This window comes from Rhinatrema bivittatum, chromosome 3 (genome assembly GCF_901001135.1).
Source record: "Rhinatrema bivittatum chromosome 3, aRhiBiv1.1, whole genome shotgun sequence".
Taxonomy (NCBI): domain Eukaryota; kingdom Metazoa; phylum Chordata; class Amphibia; order Gymnophiona; family Rhinatrematidae; genus Rhinatrema; species Rhinatrema bivittatum.
In genome coordinates, this window is record NC_042617.1 from 534,877,213 (window position 1) to 534,899,459 (window position 22,247).

The 22,247-nt window shown below is 41.5% G+C and overlaps 1 protein-coding gene across 5 annotated transcripts in view; it reads left to right on the top strand.

Annotated features, from left to right (window-relative positions):
- Positions 1-21,853, top strand: part of MPV17 (mitochondrial inner membrane protein MPV17) — a 170,373-nt gene extending 148,520 nt beyond the window's left edge. For all 5 annotated transcript variants that reach the window (XM_029596331.1, XM_029596328.1, XM_029596329.1 and 2 more), the window contains exons 6-8: positions 6,140-6,172; positions 15,231-15,283; positions 19,746-21,853. In XM_029596331.1, the coding sequence (XP_029452191.1) occupies positions 6,140-6,172; positions 15,231-15,283; positions 19,746-19,815 (156 nt within the window). In that variant the 3' untranslated portion in view covers positions 19,816-21,853. The remainder of the gene's footprint in view (positions 1-6,139; positions 6,173-15,230; positions 15,284-19,745) is intronic.
- Positions 21,854-22,247: the final 394 nt, after the last annotated feature.

Below are 22,247 nucleotides of genomic sequence, written 5' to 3' on the forward strand. Positions count from 1 at the left end.
TTATAAAGAAGTGCTATACTCCCTGAACTGCTATATACACCAAAGAACGGAAAGACATATGTTACATGCCTCTCATAAACTGTATCGATTTGGCAATAAAGCAGGAAGGCTGATGGCCAACCTTGTCAAAGCTCACAGGAGGAAAACTTTCATTGAGGCTCTGAAAGACCCTCGGGGGGTTCGTCATACTTCCACAGCGGAAATCTGCAAGATATTCAGGGCCTTTTACGAGCACCTTTATAGTGCTGAGCCTTCAGAGGAGGCGGAATGTCAGGAACAGACTTTTTTTCAGGGTCTGTGCCTCCCACGACTCTCTTCACAGCAACTAGAGTGGCTTAACCTGCCCATTCAGACACCAGAGATAGTAGAGGGGATCAAGAACAATCCCTCACATAAAGCCCCAGGACCCGATGGGTTTAAGGCGGAGTACTATAAGATACTGAGCACAGAAGTGAGTGGGGATCTCAAGGAATACTTTCAAGCCGCCCTAGCCAAGGGGTCCTTCCCAAAAGAAGCGACTATGGCCTATATCACGGTTCTCCCTAAGGGAGGGAAAGATCCGCTACAAGCAACTTCTTACCGACCAATCTCCCTATTAAATTTTGATACTAAATTATTTGCTAAAATTATAGCTGCTAGGCTTCATGGGATCCTACCCTCATTGATCTCCCTAGACTAAGCAGGCTTTGTGAAGGGCCGAACATCAGGTCAGCATATAGTATGCCTTTGGACAGCGATGGCACAGTGTAAAATAATCGGAAAGGCAGCCTTGGTAGTAGGCTTTGACGCTGAAAAAGCGTTTGATCGGGTGGCCTTGGAAATACATGTTTTCCGTACTGAGTCGCTCTGGGTTCGCAGAGGATATTATCCGAAACATCTCTTTATTATATCAGGTGCCCTCCTCTAGCATCTTGCTTAACGGGGTCTTGTCTCAGGAATTTGATCTACATCGCGGAACCCGGCAGAGGTGCCCACTATCGCCACTGCTTTATATATTATCCTTAGATCCTTTCCTGAGGAAGATTGCCACAGCTCTGGAGATTGGGGGGTTTGAGATCCGGGAGGAGACCTTCAAAACCACTGCATTTGCAGATGATGTGCTGGTATTCTTAACAGACCCTATGTGTTCACTGGCAAAGGTGATGAATCTTCAAAGGCAGTTTGGTACATTCTCAGGTCTCAAACTTAACCTGGATTAGTCTTAGGCCCTAGATGTAACGGGCTCCCTCAAAAATCAATGGTCGGGCCCCTTCCCCCTGAGGTGGGTCGACAAAGAGATGAAATATCTGGGGATTAAAATACCTACCAATATAGACCATGTCTATGACTATAATATTCTGCCCCTACTGGCTAAAACTAAGGGGAGGCTGGAAGGATGGCGGGCACTACCTATTTCATTAGGTGGGCAAATACAATTATTCAAAATGATGGAGCTCCCTCGCTGGCTTTATGTACTGCAAATGCTACCTATATGGCTTAAAAAGAAGCATGTAAAAGAGCTAGAGAGGGGACTAAGTTCTTTTTTGTGGCGTGAGAAACAGGCCCGGGCATCGTTATCGTTGTTAAAACTCCCATGGGACGGCGGTGGAATGGCCTGCCCAAATATTCAAGACTATAACTTAGCCTGTCTCCTTAGGCATATCCAGGACTGGCTGTTAGGGTCTGAGTTATACTCACCGGTTCGCTTCTTGTAAACCTGTTGTAGTCCCTTCAGATTCCAGAATTTGTTAAATGTTCCGAGGAAAACTTTATCTAGGGGGATCTCTCACAATCCCCTTCTCATACACTGTAGAGCGGCTTGGCGAGGGCTATGTGATAGACTCGGATTCTCCTGGACAGTATCACCTGGACAGTATCACCATTTATCACTATATGGGGGCATCCCGGATTTACTCCAAGCTTGGGAAATGCGATTACACTGGGGAACAATTTTTAACATAATTCCTGTAAGTTCGATTTTTCAGCTGTTTTAGACTTAAATAGGCATGTTGATTTCAAAACTGCAGTTAGATTTCTTCTATCACATCAAGTTTTTTCTCTACAGCCTATCTTAGGCCTGCATTTATCAAAATGTATATGTGTGTATGTGGGACAGCAGAGCTCGTGAGACGCATTGGGTGCAGTCGAATTGGCCTCCAAGATCTAACCTCAAACCTGGTGATCCAAACATTCTACATGAGCCACTTGTTGACAGAATATTATATTCCCAACTCTGCACTTAAAACTGGGTCTAATGAAGCAATTTGTTAAAGCTTTGCCAACTGAAGGAGACTCTTTCAAGTATCTCATTTTGGCATTTCCTTGCCTGTCATTTGAAAAGATAAAGGCCCGTGTGTTTGACGGTCCACAGATTTGGCAGCTCATTAAAGATGAACATTTCATCGGGACAATGTCAGAACTCCAAAAGAATGCTTGGTTGTCATTCAAAAACCTTGTCAAGGACTTTCTTGGAAATACACGAGCTCAGAATTACACCGAAATTGTCCAGAAACTCTTGGAGAGCTTCAAAATGCTTTGTAGCAACATGAGCATCAAGGTGCATTTTCTGCATAGCCATCTTGCTGACTTTCCGAAAAACCTTGGTGCAGTCAGTGATGAGCAAGGTGAACGATTCCACCAAGATTTTGAAGGTTATGGAGGCACGGTATCAGGGTAGATGGGATGTACATATGATGGCTGACTATTGTTGGAGCATCAGGCGAGATTGTCCACAGATTGAACACTGCCGGAAAAGCTGTAAGCGTAAATTTTTACCTTAATATGTATGTTTGGTAGCAGAACTTTACTACTTGTACACAATTTGACTTACAGTAACAATATATAGCCTTTGTATGAATAAAATAACTCTAAACAGTATATTCAGGTAATTTTTTCTTTTATTTCCTTTGTATGTACATTTTGTATGATGTTTGGGACAAAGGGAGGGTATCCTGTACCTTAAAAAGTTGACGTGATAGAGAAAAACTGGGGTCATTTTTGGATTCAGATGTCAAAAGTTAGTCAAAAACAAGTGTCAGATCTAACTCAACGAAAATTGTGTTCCCCAGTGATTGATACATGGGAGGGTAAAGGCTTGGAATATCTGCCCCAATTCTTAATCAGTGACATGGCTAGGGTGCAAACCTTTGAAACTCTGCGATTTAAATATGGTTTATACATAAAGAATTTTGTGTACTTGCAAATACATCACTTCATTGAACACGATTTACTTCCCAGGTTTAGCTCCCCTAATACAGCTGTTTTTCTTAAATTCTTTGCCATCCCAAAGGGACATAAAATGTCCTGTGCCTCTCTGCATAAGGCGCTGCGGGAGCTTAAGGGCGCTGGGCAATTGCTAGGCCTGATGGGAAGCTGGAACCGGGAGCTGGATGTTCCCCTACCTCCCGGGGCTCTGGGAAAGTGTTTCGCAGTTATCCAGAAAGTGTCAGAAAATGTTTTGTTAAGGGAAACACAGTTCAAATTTCTGAGACGGCTCTATGTTTCACGCCTCTGGGCATTTAAAGTCAAACTCATTAGTACTGATCTTTGTATTAAATGTAAGCTGAACCCAGGTACCCTTTTTCACCAATTTTGGGGATGTACTAAGATTACTAGGTTTTGGCAGACTGTATTAAAGTTCCTTGGAGGTTTCTTGGATGCCCCACTCCCGGTCAATTCACATTTATGTTTATTTGAGGTAATGGACCACGTGCCTTCCAATGTTACAGCCCGACAACGGGAACTTCTACAAAAAGCTCTGTGGCTGGCCAAAAAGTCGCTGTTGGATATGTGGCTAAAGGAGGAGGTTCCGACGGTGACAGCGTGGAGACTGAAACTGCATCAGCTGGTGGTGTTCGAACATATATCCGCTAAGAGCGCTGCCCTTGCAAAGTACAAGGAATTCTTGGACAGATGGACTAGATATATTTATGTCTTTGAACGCCAGAGTGAGGAGCAGGCTGCTTGATTTACAATGATGGCCTCGCGATGACTCGCCTACAAGGATGGGATGCCTTACCAACATGGATCAGATGAGCTTGGCTCTCCTTAGGACTCATATTAGATATTGGAGAATGGGGTTGGGGTATCTGGGGGCTATGATGATGTAACACATGCTGTTTTCATAAATGTTATTGTGAAGGGTTATATTTTGGAAAAAGTGAAAATAAAGATAGAAAAAAAAAAAGTAAAAAATATATATATATATTTAAGAAACCAAGTGAAATGGAGAGGACTACAGTTAGAATAAGATTGTGTAGGACCTGATTTTGTATTTTTGACCCAGCAGTTTCCCCTGGCTCCTTTGTATTTCCAGTTCAGTCAGAACCATAAGCCTTCATTTGCAATTGCCTGGGGATTTCCCCCTCCCCCAATTTAAATCCTGCACCTTCCCAGCATATCTAGTTTGGTCATTGCAGTGAGGTCTTGGCTGCAACCTTGTAGTTATGGGCACTGAATCCAGCCACCAGGTGTCACCCTTGAGTGATAGTCATGACCCTATCTCCTCCCACCTCAGGAGCTGTGATTTGCTATCTCTGCCAAATCCCCAGGTGCAGGCGACCCAACTCGGGGATCAAATCGGGAACTCGCAGCACTTGCCAGATAATTTTGACAAGTTAAATTTCAATGAACATTCAGCACAAAGCTAATTGGTGGGGGTTTGCTCTGAACATCTGACATAAAAATTAACAGGACCAATTTTCCAGTTAACTTTAGGCCTACTGTTTGGTGACCCCCAGTTCACTGGCTAGCTTTGATTTTCAAGCATTGACCAACCAAGTTGTAACCGTGTTCCCCAGAGCTGTGTCTTCTCAGTCCAGCCAAATTAAATTTACCTGGACTGTAGCGGAAAATTTTCAGCATTGGAGGGTTATCTCCTAAAGTTAACCCAGTTAAATCCTTTTCGCAATTCACCCCACAGTTTTTAGATGAATAACTAAGACTTGGGGTTTTTAGATGAACATTCAAAGAATGATCATTTTAAGTTTGTTTGTTTTTTTTTTTATTTGTTATCTGATTTTGTTAGATGAATGCTGAGTTCAGAAGTTGTTTTTCTTTGTTGGTTTCCTTTTTTATATCTTGTTTGTGCTTTGTTTTGATGATCTTTAGATGTTTGGATATCAATGTTTCAATTAAGAGGGCAATTTTCAAAAGCCATTCACTTTGGTATAACGACTGCCTGCAGATTGCCCACCGTTGTCCCGAGTAAAAGTGTGCATGCCTTTATCACTGGGAGAAAAAACAGGCAGGGTTAGGTCGGAAGGACAACAATGTATGTAGTTTTGCATGGGAAAAGCACAACAAGAAGGCATAAAATCTCTGCAGCTGCTTTTTCCTGGGATGGTTTTCAAAGGGAAAAGATGCTTGTATTTTCCCTTTGAGAACTGGTGCAAAACCTGAGGGCAAAAGCCCTCATGGACTTTATGTTGGGAATGAGGCACCTCCAGTCCTGGAGTGCCACACGCAGGTCTGGTTATCAGAACATCCACAATGAATCTGCATGAGAGAGATTTGCACACAAGGGAAGGCAGTGCATGCACTTATACCTAACATATTTCATTGTAGATATCCTGAAAAAGCTGATCTGTTTTTGGCACGCCAGGTTCGGAGCTGCGAAACCCTGCTTTATACCAGTGCAGATAGCTGTAAAAACTAATCCATATAAATTTAATTTAAATTATGTTAAAATTTATGTTTTTGCTGTTTAACTGTCTTTTCCTGCCCTAGCCAGGTTTTTCTTGGAAAGGCAGATCTTAGATGATGATGCATAAAATGAAATAAATATTTAGTATGGGGAGAGGTTATGCTTCTGGATAAGAGTGGAGAACAGAGCCTCAGGCATACATTTTGTGTTCTTGCAGTGCTCACTTTCACAGTACTCTGTTCTCAGCATCATGGGATAACACTCCGTGGCTCGTGCTTAGCCTGTTCTTTTGAAAGTTTCTTCACTAACCTTTTCCCACGTTAAGCACTGGAAAGGCAATAGCTTGCTTTCTTAGTCTCACATATGCTGTTTTGTTACTAGCTTTCTTGAGGGGGGGGCTTGGTGCCAGTCTGCAGAGATGGAAAATTCCCAGTCCTGACACACATTGCTCTCCTTACGCACTGCAGCATCCTGCCTTCCTGTAGCTAATGACTGCTTCTCTCTTGTATCTTCCAGGATTATACTGATGCCTTGTTCGTCAACTATTATGTAAGTGGAGAGGTGGCGTTTAGAAATTCTATATGAACGAGCAAATGTGTTTAATTTTTTTAATTAACAGTGTTTAGATCATGTTTTTAGAAGCATCTAGTGTAGGGCAGCACAGAATGGGAAGAGCCCTTTAAGTACATCAGACCCATAATTAAATATTATAAAGCTCATTAAAGCAGCCTAGGAAGCCAGTTTAGGAATCTTGCATTCTGATTAGCTGTCTAATATTTTTGAACTTTGAAATTCTATTACATTTTGGTGCACACATTTTTAAAATACAGAAAGTATGCATGTAAGCCCAAACCCTATGTTGGCAGAGACCTCCAATAGGATTTTCACCTTAGCATAATGACCTGTTTAATCCTATTTGAACTCCTAACTTTTGGGTAGAATGTTTATGATAAAAGTTGGTTTTTTTTAATACTCTTGTGAGCCAAGGACTCAAGTTAAAGCCAAGGGCTCTGTTTTTCCCAGCAGGGCAGCTTGTACCATTAATTCTTAGTTACTGTATATACTTATGTATAATTCAATCTCGTGGATAAGTTGAGGGCAGTTTTTCGGCCAACAAGTTAAGAAATTTGCTATGACCCATGGATAAGTCAAGTGTAAACCTTAGGGGACATAACAAAATTATTTTCCTGTATGTAAGAATTCAATAATTATTCTAATGGCCATCCCTGTTCATTCACACCATCCCTCCCTCCCCCGTGGCTATCCCCACTCCGTTTACCCACAGGCTGAAGACAGCTTCACCCCCGCATCCCTTCTTGATCCCTTAACTCACCTACTAGCAGGACAAAGAGAGTTGTGTCCTCCCCCCATGAGTCCCCATGTGGTTCTAAGCATGCCAGTCAGGCCCTGGAAAGGGGAAGAGAGAGGACGCACCTGAATAACTGCAACTCCCATCATTGTCCTGCTAGTAGTGGGTGAGTTAAGAGATCAGGAGGGGGTGTGAGGGCAAAGCTGATTTCAGCCTGCAGGTAAACTGAATGGGGATAGCCATGGGAAGGAATGAATGGACCGGGGATAGCCATTAGAATATAATAATTACCATGGATGGGGGAGGTGGAAACTAACATTGACCTGTGGATAAGGCAACCTTGTTTTTTAAGATGAATTTTAAGACTTTAATTTCTTGACTTATACACAAATATTATGCGATAACTGGGCAAGCAGAGAGACCATTGTGAGTGCCATACTGCCCTTTGTAATCAGTTTCGGGCTGATGCAGTAAAGTGCGCTCAAGCTGAGCGCACTGTTAGCCCCTGTTTGGCCGCGCGTTTTCGATGCGCTATTTTTACCCCTTATACGGTAAGGGGTAATAGTGAGTGGAAAACGCACGGCCAACCCCCCGAAACTAATAGCGCCCGCAACATGCAAATGCATGTTGATGGGTCTATTAGTCATTCCTGTGCAATACAGAAAGTAAAATGTGCAGCAAAGCCGCACATTTTAATTTCAGCTGGCACCAGGAAAGTGTGCAGAAAAGCAGAAAAAAATGCTTTTCTGTACACCCTCCAACTTAATATCATAGCGATATTAAGTCAGAGGCCCCAAAAATAAAAAAAAAATTAAAATTCTGCCCACAGCCCACGGGTTGGAAGACGGATGCTCAATTTTGCCGGCATCCATTTTCCAAACCTGTGGCTGTCAGCGGGTTCGAGAACCGACGCCGGTAAAATTGACGTCGGCTGTCAAACCCGTTGACAGCCACCGCTTCTGTCAAAAAGGCGCTAGGGACGCGCTAGTGTCCCTAGTGGCTCCTTTTACCGGGGCCCTAATTTGCATACGGCCTGATACTGAATTGCACGCCCAGGACACTGGCCTATGCGCGTGTCAGGAGAGCGGGCGCTCTCCGGCTCTCCAGCAACTTTTACTGTATCGGCCCGTTTGTGAGTCTGCAAACATGCAAACTTGAAAGGGGAAGTAGGAAGGGGTGGAGGGACAGGACCGAAAGCAACTCTTGCATGGGGCATCATGTTGTCCAGTGACTGCCCCTGCTCTCTGACAGCACAATCCTGCTCGAGCTTCACAGCTGAAGTAGCTGTTGAGAAATAAAACAAAAATCGGTTTTTGAATGCTTTCATTTTAAATATTTTCTTAAAAACTGTAGTCCCTTTGGTAGAAGTCTGTTATCTCCAGAGTGAGTACCCTTGACTTCATTATGCAGCCACTATCAGATTGGGACATCTTGCTTTAATCATGAGAGGTTATCTGGTAATAGAGTCTTCTGCTGTGAGGACTGTTGCTAAATTATAAAATGGCATGTTCACTGTGACCTCAAATAATCTGATTAGCTAGAATATCCTTGAAACCAGTTTGAAGTTCTCTGATCCAAAAATTGGATTGTTCAGACTGTGTCCTCTGATTCTTAAAAAAAAACAAACAAAAACAATTGTAAACTAAAACAGATGAATTGTAGTTTCCAGTTGTAATTCTGTCTGGACAGTTCTTGCTTTACATCTTGGCCACTAGCCCAAGAAAATGAATCAATCCCACCTCCTCCCACTCCTCAAGTCAGCATTCCCAAGGATATGTTTGGGTCAGAGGAGAAGGACATGCACACACAATTGTGTTTTCAGGTCTATGCATGGCGTTTCTCCCCAGGCTCCTCCGCCAGCAGAACCAGCAGGTGTAAAAATATAAGGCAATCTTATGCCCATGTACTTTCAGGCAATTTTCAAAGTGTAATCGAGTACTTTTCTACTGTGGGAGTCATTTTCAAAGGGGTTTTTGCAGGTTAAACATTGTTTTCTGCGCAGAGGTGGCCTTTTGCAAAACTAGCCACCTGATAAACTTATGTGCGTATTTCATGTTAGCTCCTAAGTTTACCCAGACTGGAGGTTTACCTGGAGGCGGGCTTGAGGTGAGGTTCGTGCTTCCACACACACTTTTGGATTTTAAAAGGTATGCACATCAATTTTCTAAAAAAAAAAAAAAATTTCTGTGCACATAATAGCAGGTATAACTTGCATGGGGACGATTTAGTGGGATAATGTTTTAAACGAACTTAATGACCTAAGTCCGCTTTAGGAAACTGGTGCAACTTACATATGATTTTCCTGACTTTCTTATGCAGACTGTTTTGAAAATTACCCTATATCTGACTTACTCCGATTTTCTCCCATTAAGTACGAAGACATAAGCCTCACATCCCTGAAATGTTAGCTCCACCATGGAACCTGAGTTTTGAATATCTAAATTGTCTTGTCTAATCCTATAGATGACTTTGTCCCCTAGTGCAAGAGACAGTTTTATAAATGTAAGGGTATCTCACTTTAGTGCCTGACCTCCCAATCTAAGGAACAACAAGCACTTAAATCATGAGTATCCTCTACCTTTCCCCACTTCTCTTGTCAAGCTAATAATAATGGATCCTTCTGGGTACTTGGAGTCATATGAACAGTTCTGGTCTCCAAGACAAAGACTTCTTTTATTTACCTATTTCACCCTGTTTAATTTGTGTTATTGGTGGTATCCCTGTCCTGACGCTACACAGTCCTATGTTCCTTAACATATCCAGATCAGTCCAGAGAAATGGGTTGTGTATCCTTACCAGCAGATGGAGTCAGAGAGCAAAAACTTTGGGCACTGCCATATATACAAGAGTGCACCTGCAGTCCCTCAGTATTTCTCTGACTCCAGCAGATGGTAGAGATGCACTCCTGCAGTCTTTAGTTTGAATTTTTATTTGGTATTTAGTAGGGGTTTTACAATGGCGCATTTTACGGCATCTGGAACAGTACTCTGTGTTAGGGATGAGTTTATGATTTCGGCTATTGGTTTGGTTATTATGTTTGTAATAGATTTTATTTATTTATTTATTTAACAGTTTTTTATACCGACCTTCATAGTAAATTACCATATCGGATCGGTTTACAGATTAACAAAAGGGAAAAACAACAAGAGTAACAAATCCACGTAAACGAAAGATAACAATAAGTAGGAATAAGTCAAAAATTACAATCAACAAGGGGAGAGAACTTGGAAGCTTGCAACAAGCTGGAAGGAAGATAGGCCGGTAAAAGAAATTTTACCATAGAAAGTACAAGTTAAAAAACTTAGACGGTGTTTTAACCTTAATGACTCAGAGTCCATTTATTCCTTCATTGAAAAATGGAGTGCCAGACCGAGTAACAATGAAGGCCAACTATTGATTGTCTGGTTCAGGGAAGGCTTGTTGAAAGAGCCAGGTCTTAAGTCCTTTTCTGAAAGTTAAAAGGCATGGCTCCAGTCTGAGGTTTGATGGGATACTGTTCCAGATCGATGGGCCTGCTATTGAAAAGGCTCTGTCTTTGGTCATAGCGAGGCGTGAGGCTTTAGTGGGGGGAACATTCAGAGTGCCTTTGTACATGTCTCTAGTTGGTCTGATAGAAGAATAGAGTTTAAGAGGTATTTCCAGGTCAAGTTGAAGTTGATGATGGATAGTTTTATGGATTAAGGTGATTGATTTGTAAAGAATTCTGTAATTTACTGGTAACCAATGTAGATTCCTGAGAATGGGTGATATGTGATCGTGGCGGCTGGTACTGGTTAACAATATTGCTGCCGCATTTTGAATCATCTGCAGCGGTTTAGTAGAGGATTTGGGAAGTCCTAGTAGCAGGGCGCTGCAGTAGTCTATTTTGGAGAACAGTAACGCTTGGAGGACTGTCCTGAAATCGTGGAAGAATAAGAGAGGTTTAAGTCGTTTTAGGACCTGTAATCTGTAAAAGCAATCTTTCGTTGTTGTGTTGACCATTTTCCTGAGGTTTAGTCGGTTGTCTAGAATCACCCCAAGATCTCTCACCTGTTTACATGTGATGTGAGCGTTGAATGATGTTGGTTGATGGATATTATCATTTGAGGAGATGAGGAGAAGCTCTGTCTTAGAAGCGTTAAGGACCAAGTTTAAGCTATTGAGTAGATTGGTGATGGAAAGTAGGCAGTTATTCCAATGGGTGAGCGCTTTTGCTATTGAATCTGTTATGGGGATTAGAATCTGTACGTCGTCTGCGTACAGATAATGAATTAGATTGAGATCTGTTAACATTTGGCAGAGGGGGAGGAGGTATATGTTGAAGAGGGTTGGGGATAAAGAAGATCCTTGTGGTACGCCAAGATTAGATTTTGTTAGGGGAGACTCTTTATTATTGATTTTGACTTTGTAAGTCCTATTACTGAGGAAGGACTTGAACCAGTTGTACGCAGATCCCGAGATGCCGATATCTGCTAGACGATCCAACAGGATGGTGTGATTGACGGTGTCGAAAGCCGCCGAAATGTCTAACAAGACTAGTAAAAAGGAATGTCCTTTATCTAACCCCATAATAATATGGTCTGTTAGTGAGATGAGGAGGGTTTCCGTATTGCGTGATTTCCGGAAACCATATTGCGAAGGGTGTAGGATCTTGTGGTCTTCCAGGTAGTCAGAAAGCTGTGTGTTTACCAATTTCTCCGTTAATTTAGCGACGAAAGGGAGGTTAGAGATGGGTCTGAAATTTGCTGGAACATTTGGGTCTAAATTGTGTTTCTTGAGGAGGGGCTTGAGTGAAGCGGTTTTTAGGATGTCTGGGTAGCTTCCTTGAGATAGGAGGCTATTTATTATACTGGTCAGAGGTCCTGAGATCAAGTTAGGGATTAGAAGCAGGAGTCTCGATGGGATGTTGTCAGCTGGATGGCTAGCAGGTTTCAGTTTATTTAGAAGGGATTCAATCTCTTTGGTGGAGATTGATTCGAAACAGTCAAATTTGGGTCTATTTAGAGAATTGGAATTCTCACCTGACTTTAGGGGGGTTGTATTTGTAGGAAGGAGGGCAAGGGTATTTAAGATCTTCTGTTGGAAGTAAGAAGCGAGTTCTATAGCTTTTGAGAGAGCTTGTTCATCTGGAATAGGTGGTGAGGTTGATTTAGTGATTTGTGATACGTAGGCGAATAAGGCCTGGGCATCGTATTGAAAATGGTGAATTTTGTTTGCGTAGTATTCCTTCTTTTTCTGTAGAATGGCGATCCTGTATTGATTTAAGAGTCCCTTGTATGATGAGAGGGTTGTTTTATTTGGGGTTTTGCGCCATCTATTTTCTTTCTGGCGTAAATCCTGTTTCATTCGTTTCAGTTCCGAGCAGAACCAAGGTTGGTTTCCCTTTTTTATTGGGTTGAGTGATTTGGAGATTATTGGACACCATTTATTTGCGACTATTTCCGTAATCTTTTGCCAAGAAGATAGTGCTGAGTCCGGATTAGCTAGGTCTAGGTTGGAGAGTTCTTTGGATAGCTGATCGCCGAGTATGTCAGAAGGACATGTTTTCCTGAATTGAATGGTAGAAGTGTATGGAGAAGTGTGTGTCTGTTTGTGTGTGGAAAAGGAAGATTCTATTAGGAAATGATCTGACCAAGGGATTGGTGTACAGGACGGTTCTATTGTGCAAGTGAAATTAGAATTGATGAATATTTGATCCAGGGTGTGACCAGCTTTATGTGTGGGGCTGTTGATGGTCTGAGTGAATCCCATCACGCCGAGGGTGGTGAGGAGAGCTTCACAATTGGTAGAGCGAGGTATTGCATTTGTATGAAGGTTGAAGTCCCCCATAATTATTGTTGGGATGTCTGCATTAATATATTTCACGATGGATTCTACGAGGGGTGATGGGTCCGTTTCTAGAACTCCCGGGGGAGCGTAGACTAACAGAATTTGTAGTTGTTTAGATTTGACTAGACCCAATTCTAATTTGGATTCTGTCTTGATAGTATGCGCAGTCAATCTGAGTTCTTTCTTCGTGGCTAGAAGAAGTCCGCCTCCTCTTTTTTTGAGTCTATGGAAGGTGAAGATGTCGTATGTCTGAATTGGTAGTTGATTGGTTAAGGCAATGTCCGAGTTTTTTAACCAGGTTTCTGTGATGGCACAGATGTCTGGGTTGCTATCCAAGAGGTAATCATTGAGGATATGTGTCTTCTTCGTTAAAGATTGCGCATTGATGAGAGTTACTGAGAGTAGCGTGAGGCCTAATAGTTGGTTCAATGGTGATGTCGTAATAGGGATGATTCTTTTTTGTAAGCTGTTGGTGATGTTAGTTAAGGGGGTTCGCCTTTTGTTGTGGATGATAGGGATATTAAAAGTGAGCATGGTGAGAGTGGTTCTGGTAGGTTTGTTTTGAGATACGGATTAATTGGGTCCGGGTTTGGAGGCCCAAAGGAGTGAGTCTGTAGAAATTCAAGAGGTGTCTGAGGGTGGGTGAGAGAGAGGTGTCTGTCTGTAAGGGTAGATGTTTGGATGAAAATGCTGAAGGTATTTGTATGTTAGTGGGTTTGGCTGGTAGAGTGCTCTGTCCTCTGTAAGCTTGCGTGGTTGCCTGACTGGTTGCTGGGATGATTTTATTGATTTGATGGGGATTGGGTCCGCTGGGTGGGATGCGGGGTTTATTTTTTTTATGAGAGATTCTATTTCTAGGGAAGAAATGCTCTTGCGTGCGTTAGGGTGGCGTGTTGGTTATTGGGGAGGGTTGTGGTGTCTGTGCCGGTGGGAGGGAACATTGACATTAGGTTAGATATTTTGTTTTTGAAATAGAGGGCAAGTTGGTTGCATTTGGATTTGGAATCTTTGTCAGAGAAGGCTGTGGAGGCATTCTTTGTTAGGTCTGCTATGTAGGAGAAGAGGGCTTTTAGGTTGAACTGGAAATCGTGAATTTTTTTAGCGTAGAAGTCGCGTTTAGTTTTGAGGATTGTTCTGTAAGTGTGAAGCGTGTTTCTGTAGGAGGTTAGGAGGTGGTTGGTGCGATTGCTTCTCCATTTTTTTTCTATTTTTCTTAGGGTGCGTTTCATGTTTTTCAGTTCGGGTGTATACCATGCGTTTTTGTTACGTTGGGAGGGATTTATTTCTTTTGTTATTAGTGGGCAGAGTTTGTTGGCTATATTATTAGTGATGGTATTCCAGGATGCCAATGCAGATTCTGTGTCAGATAGGTCTAGGTTGTTTAAATCAGGTGCAAAGGCTTCGATCAGTTCTTTAGTCTTGCAGTGCTACTGCACTATGAAGACAGATACCAGAATGACTTTGAGGGTTTGAGAGCTTCTGTTCTCTTTGCTAAACTCACAGTTTGGCAGAATGATAGGAGCAGAATGGTTGTGGGATTGTAGGTATTTACCCAGGGGTTGGATTTATGTGCTTCTTTAGTTACTCAGTTGCTTTGTTATATATAGGCGGAAAAGTTTATAGAGAGAGAACAGAGGAGGAGGGTTCCAGAACATGACAAAAGGCCCCGCCCTCCAGTGTTTCAGATATCTACAGTGCTGATCATCAGCTTCTTCGGCAGCTTCAACGGCAGGGGAAAAGAAAAACAACCAATAAGGGCTGTATAACATAGTCTGGGTAAAACAAATAAGCATGGGTGTAGCTTGCTTATTGCGGCGGTTACTACCCCTAACTAATCAAGCTAGACATTTCACTTGGATGCAGCTCCATCACTGCTCTCTACATTAATGGTGGGGGTGGAAGGGAAATAGAACCAAGAGCTAAGAGAAACAGATAAGTATGAGAGAAAAAATGTGTGAGGCTTGCTGGGCAGACTGGATGGGCCATTCGGTCTTCTTCTGCCGTCGTTTCTATGTTTCTATGTTTCTAAGCCTTGACATGGCTCCTCATGGCCTCTTGCAGAGATTATTGAAGAGAACTGCCGTGACATGTCATGCTGCTCAGGAGTGATGATTTCTCCTGCAATACTCCAATAACATCCAAGCATCTCTTGTCTGAGATTACCTAAATGACTGTAATGCAAAACAGACAGTGTAAAATGTGTTTTGTTCTGAGGACCTGGAATCTGATGAAGTATCCTTTGTAGAGGTTTGAAAACTGATATAAACAAATGGACAGAATTATTGATTTGGTATAAAGCATCATAGTACCTATTTTGTTTTCTTTAAATAAATGACGTACACGTTAACATTATAATTGTTCAATACTTGCTTAAACAGAGAATGATTTGTCACATGAGCTATTGTTTTTTCTGGAATTATGCTATTTTAGTTAAGAATCTGTTTTTCTTCCATTTGACACACGTCAGCTTTCTTTTTTCTTTTCTTTCAGATCTGGCCGACTGTGCAAATTGTCAATTTTTACTTTATACCATTAATTCATAGGTAAACTGGAGTGATCACCCTGTGTTGTGTTTATGATGTTTTCAGTTATCCGCCGGAAAATGAAATCAGTGAAACAGAGAGAATGGAGGAAGGTCAGAGGTAGAAAGCAAAGAAAAGTAAGGGGGGAGAGAAAAACTGGGAGATGTTTGATAAAAGAAAGAGGGCGTGAGAATGGAGGAGAAAATGTACCACATGGTACAAAGTAAGGAAAGACGTGACATTAACGTGGGTGAGGGAAGAGTTAATTGAAGGTGGAGATAGAGTGGAAGAAATCAAATAGACAAGCACAAAACTGAGAGATGATCTGGCAGCCACAAGTCAAAGGTAAAGATGGATCCCTAGTCGTGAAGACGTGAAGAGAGAGCCAGACATCAACTGGGGTCTTTGGCATTCAAACTGGAAATAAATTGGGCACACTAGATGGGCCTTATAGTCCTTCTTTGTCATCATATACTATGTTTTTTATATATTACCCTTTTTCCTTCTTGATTCTGAGGTATGCATTTTGAATTCTTTAAGCTTCTCTATAGGGTTGTGTTGCAGACCATATATGATTTTAGTTTGCCTCCATTGAACTGCATGCATCCTCTCAGTATCTTTATAAAGGTGTGACCTTCAGAACTGAACACAGCACTTCAGGTGGGGTTTCCACAGTGACCTATAACAAGGACAATATTACCTCTCTCTATCCCTTTGAGCAGGCTCTTAACTTTTCCCACTGCTTTATGACACTGACCTGCAACCGTCAGATATGGTTATTCCTAGGTCTTTTGCTGTTTGCTGTTTCTAGTTCTCCAGATTGATAAGTGGTTAATATGTTTTCAAGTCACCTTTCATTTTTTTGCACCACTACTCTGCGATACATTTTATCATTGATTTGAAGTCCAGCATCACTGTTCTGCTGTGGTTCAGTTCTTGTCTGAATCTAGCATTGAACCACACCTGATCACTAGACCATAAATTGGCTCTCACTATGACATCAGTGATATCTCTATTTATCAGTACCAGGCTGAGTATTGCCTCCCCATCAGTGGATTCTTCAACTAGCTGCGTGATGAATGTTCTTTCTAGGAAGTCCAGGACTTCTCCACTCCACAGCTGTTAGGTTCCATTCTACATGCAATAGACCAAAGCCCTTAAAACAGCATCTGCCCTCTATTTGCTATCCTTTGGAAGACTTGCAGCACGGCAGAATTCCCCTCTTTTCCTTGTTTTGGAAGATTTTATATATTGCTTCCATGTAGATAGATGTCCTATTAAATTTTTCCAGGATAATCCACTACAACTCAGTTTCTGCCCCTCTGTGCTTTTATGACTATTATTGTGCCCCTAATATAACAAGCCACTCTCCCCATTTCCCTAATCCAAGGAATCCAGAGGTTTGTATGCACTGCCTCCATAGTATGCAAATCTATCTCAGCATATTCATTGTATGTATTCTGAAAACCAGACCTGTTTATGGTTCTCAAGGACGAGAGTTGGCCACCCCTGCCCTATTCTGTCTCTTTTGAAGAGTATAAACCCTGATATGTTATATCCCAATTCATTTCCATTATACTGTGATTTAAACAACATTCAAGTCTGTCTCTGCCACAGTGGCCCTTGGATCAGTGATTTTATTCACAAAACTGCATGCATTTGCACAAATTACTCCAAAAGATGATACTCTGCTACTCAGTCTCTTGCCTTTTATTTTTTCTTTGTTTCCACTTATAGTCCCTGCCTCTACTTCTCAATGACAGGAGAACATGGGCCATTCCAATTCCCATGTTTCTATGTTCTTCCTGAATAGGGGAACAGAACAAGTCTTTCAAAGCCTTGTATTTTGAAGGTTCTCTGTTACAGTCCAGAAAGAAAAAGACAGACCACCATTGTAAGTGTTCAAAACAAAATCCTTTATTGGTAAAACTTGATTGCAGGTAAAAATCACAGTAGGCACACTTTTGCTAAGTGCAAGTCAATACAGAAATATAACAGTCCAAATAGTTACAGCTTCAGTTAATAGTATATCTGCACACCCTAGCAGTAGTTACTCTGAAGGAAAACCCTCCCTGGTAGTCCCTCCATCTCCAGAGGTAGATCCTGGAATCCAGTGGATTAGAGCTGAATGCTCCTCTTTAGACAAAGACAAGTTAAGCTTCTGCTGATGCTTCCTCAGACAACAACTCTAAGATGGCCAGTCCCCAAGTGTGGCAATCTTTATTTCTCCAATTAGGAAATGTGTTTACTATTTATTTATTTATTTACTATAATTAATAAACTGTCATAATTACCAAAAGCCTGTTCATGGTGGTAAACATAGAAACGTAGCACGTAAACTCTGTTTACTCAACTGAAGCAATCTCCCTGCATAGCTGAGAAGTAGGGAAAAATGCCTTTTTCTTCTTTTTAGATAACTTCTGGTTCTTCAGTAGTCTTAATGGTCCCCTTGGACCCCAAGATAACAAAAATCTCCCAAGTTCTGAATGCCCGGACACCCTGACCTTGGCCCAGCCATCATCCCAGAACAGGAAGCAGGCAATCCTCTCTCCTTGGAGAGACCACCTATATAGACCAATCTGTTAGAGAGACCCCCCAGAGAAGAATGACCTCTCTCTTGGAAGGAGAGGCTTTAAAAACCCTGAACCATGAGGGACCAGAAGTTTTGGGGGGTTTTTGTTTTTTTTTTAAACTACTGACGCTTTCCGCTGGAGAGTGCCAACCACCTTTACCATTCCTACTTTACTCTGATTTCACCCTCAGGGTCTGATTAGACTCTAATAATAAGAGACAGTTTTCATTCAGCTGTCATGCCTTCACTTTTGCTTGCTGTCTCCTACATAACATTATATGGTTTCTTTCGGGCTTCCCTTCAGGCTTACCTTGCCTACGTATTATGTTTGTTCTTGAGAACGGTTTGTGCCTCTTTTCAGTGTTGATCAAAGCAGCATTTGAGACAATAAGTGCTGCAAGACATCCCGTCTGTATAAGTTCTTTTCTTCCCAGCTGTAGCCCCAGTCCCCAGTATAGCCTAAGCCACCTTTCCTGCACTGGTCTTTCAACCATTAATTGAAGATTTTAGCAGAGATAATTTTGCCTTCACTCCACTAAATAAAGCTAACACTTCTGAAAAACTCTCAGATTGAGCAATCTGCCTTCCATAACTCCCTGAACTGCTCTTAAACCTTTTCTGACTCACTTGGCCTTCCATTTGGGACTCCCTCCAGTAGGTGCAGTCGAGCTTAGTCCTTACTGTGGTTGTCCTCAGTAGCTGTTCCTGCTTAACCTTTTTGCTGTCAGATTTGTATTGAAGAACAGAAAGTGGGATATATCTATTTTCCCTGGTACTATATCTCTCTGATCTAGACTTGCCTCTTTCCAAGCAATCTCTTGCACTGGTGCTGGAATCGGTGGGATCTGTGTAGGTGAGAAGGTATTTTGAACTGAAAGCTAGCTCATCTTTAAGGCTGACAAATTCCTTCCTTAGCCCAGAGACACGTACATAGAACAGTACTGCTGCTTCCAAATCACTGCTCAGTATGTCAGTCCAAGAATACAGATCCAAGAGCAGGGACAGCTCTCATTTCAAACTGGGGGTGGAATAGATTTGTTGAGGAGACTAGTTTAAAGTTACTGCATCAACGTGACAACATCACAAAAAAGAGCTTTAGATTTCCAGGGGTTTTCATAACATTGTCTTCCTCCTTACATTTTCCAAAATATGTGTGTATGTGTGTGAGAGAGGGAAGGAGACGTGTAATTTTCCTGGCAACGGAAAGCCACGCTCTTAAGTTGAAGAGCGACATGGATGGATTTCAGCGTCAACATAAGGCATTCTCCAGCACATCCTGTAAAGAGCTCCTTAAAAGGGAGAAAGTATAGTGCCAAGGGACCCAATGCAGTAACAAGTATGCACCACTTGACTGGAGCTCTGACCTTTATTTTCATGTGAAGGATGTTGTTGGGTGGGGAGGAAAAGAAAAAGAGGTGAAAAGTGGCAAGTGGATATTAGACGGGAAAGGTACAGGCAGATCCATAATGCTGGCATTTTTGCCATTCCCGCTCAGTTAAAGAGAAGAGGAGGAGTGTCTCAGCCAGCCTGAGCCCATTCCACTGCCAACCAATGAGAATTCTGCTCTTCCTCCCTCCTCGAATGGGTGGATATGTGAAAAGAGGAAGAGTATAAAGGGAAAGGGATGGAGGAGAAGACTGGAGAAGGGGCTTTAACAGGCAATGGCAGAAAGAAAAACAGAGCGAAAGAGGGCTCTAAGATGTGTGCAAGGCACCATACAGAGAGGGAGTAGGGCACCAGAGAGACTGGAGGACCAGAAAGGAGAGAGACTACCCTCACTTTTCTCCCCTTACAGCTCCTGATGATTGGAAGTGTGGGTTGGTTTCTCACCTCCCTTGCAATTTTCTGATTCTTCTTCTAATTACCCAGTTTTCCTCACTGTAGTCTCTGCTCTTCCTTCTCACTTCTCAGGTTGGCAGTGGTCCAGTTTGTTGCTATCATATGGAATTCTTACCTTTCCTGGAAGGCTAACAAGATGTAAGGGGAACAGGATTGCAGTTTCTTCTTTCCCCACTCCTCTCACCAGTGTAAGTGTCAAAGTTTAAGAAGGAGCAGGATCGGAGTCTTCTCTACTGTTACACACTCGTGCAGATTAACAAGATGCATCTTTTAACTGCACGAGGGTTGGAGAATTAACACAACCTAAAAGAACAAGATCAGGATACTCTTTCTTCCTGTACCTTTCACCTGTTCTTTGGAGCATTTCAGGGGCTGCAGAATTGCGAAGTGCCTTACTTTTGGAACTTGATTGAACTTAGCATCTCTCTGGGAGTTCTGAGGCCCACTTGTTAGTGCCACAGACTGGCTGGCTCCCAGAGGGATGGTTCAACCTCTTAGCAGCCAAAGTATGGATTCTATCAATAGCTTCATGGTGATAGAGATAAACAGCTTCTGTGTGAACTCCCTGCCATGCCTCTGCGGACAGGTAGATCCTTTATGATCCCTGGTACATAGACGTTTGTCCATAGGAGGGATTCATCCATTATTATTGCTCAAGCTTCCACCATTGAAATCAACAGTGCTATTACAAGCATCTACTTTTTGTGTTAAAACAAGTTCCACAATTCTGGGTATTCCATTATCATTCCATGTAAGCGTTATAAAGCCTTCATCAGAATGCTCAGTTGCTTAAATGCTCTGTTTTTAATTTGCAATGGTATATTGCCCCCAAATAATGACAGAAGTCCATTCTATGGCTATTTAGAATGCATTTTGTTTTATGTAATTGGGCATTGGGTAAGAGAGGCAGTCATGTACAGATTGATGCCTTGTTGATGATGGGAGATTCCTCTGTCCTAGAACATGGATTGAGAGAGTCACAACACTTCTAGCCATCCCCCTTCCTTCCTGTCTATTACTTATTTTACTAATCATCTTTTGCCAGGAACTTTGGAAAGTAGTAGAAAACAATTGTTTGAAAGTGTCTCATAACATGGTGTGAGTTTTACTGGACCATCTTGGAGGTGTCTGTTCCTGAGTGTTTTAGACCACTGTTTCTCAAACTGATCCTCTACCAAGTCACAAGCTGAACAGTTTATGCAGTGTCTTTACATGTTACTTATGAGAATAAATAAAGCCCTGTTTGAGAGAGGTGTTTTTGAACATATAAAATATTTAACTTGTGAGGTGGTATAACTTTGTGTCCCACGGGTCTTGGAAAATGTACTAAAGTTTATCATATATGTCCACATGGAAAATGTAACATTATGTATAGTACTGAATTAAATGTATGATACTGTTATGAGAAAGCTTTGTCTTTAGTGCTTCACTGTTTCTGTAGCAGAACTCTGGGATATAAATGTAAAAGAAACTATACTTCTTTTACCCCAAAAAGCTCAATAGTAAACTGCACAACTACTTAGAGGGGAGTCTTTTCAGAGGCTTTGTCAGGAACTACACATAAAGTTGTGGGTTATAAGGGCAGAATGACTGAATCTGCCTTTGAATTTTTCAAGACGCGTTAAAATGTGGTGTTCTGGGGGGTGTGAGGGTCATAACTTGTTTGGGATAGAAAATTGTGCATATACATTTAATTTTCAAAAATGCATGTACATAGTCAACATGTCTAACTTACATTCTCAGTGGACATGATTTATAGGGTGCACACTGCACATGTTGTTTATCCACATAACCATCTGACTGTCAAACACAAATTGCATGGGTAATTTTTTGTTTGAACTTTAATTGCTTTGCACAAGCTGAAAGGTGCATGTCTACTTTCTCAGTTGCACAGCTTATTGAAAATGTATCCCAGAAAGTTTTAGACCCAGGGTAAATTCACAGCTTTCCATCAAATAGAAGACATGTCTTTTTAGAGAAGCCTTTTCTATAGTATTGAGTTAGTTAGCATGATTGATAGGGGATCTATTTTATTCAGATGTTTGCTAAATTCATAATGGGTTTTGTGTTGTGTTATGTTTTGTATCTTATTACTGTTTTTTTATGTTGATTATGTAATCCACTTAGCATGATTTTATTATTATGAATATTTTAGATAAATAAAAGCCTGTACAACCTTCTATTGTCTGAGAGTGCAAAAACTGAAACAGAGATAGCATTGTTGTGTTTGACACCGTGATGTGAACGGGTAGTACTGTCAACATAGAAAACATAATTCATTTTACAACTATTTTAATCACAAGAGGAGACAAAAGAAACTTTCTGTGTAAAAATGTGAGTCCATGATATCACAGAACTGTGGAAATAGAGAATAAAATCCTTGATTTGCATAACCATTCCTTCTGTATTTATAATGGCATTGTGTAAATAATGTGATACTTCCATGACATAATGGTTTTATATCAGCAATTTATTTTCTGAATATTTATCTTTATTAAACACTTACCTTTATCATGGATATGAAGATGTTTTATATGTTGACAGTATCTGGTCTTGTGAATTTACTTCTGATTT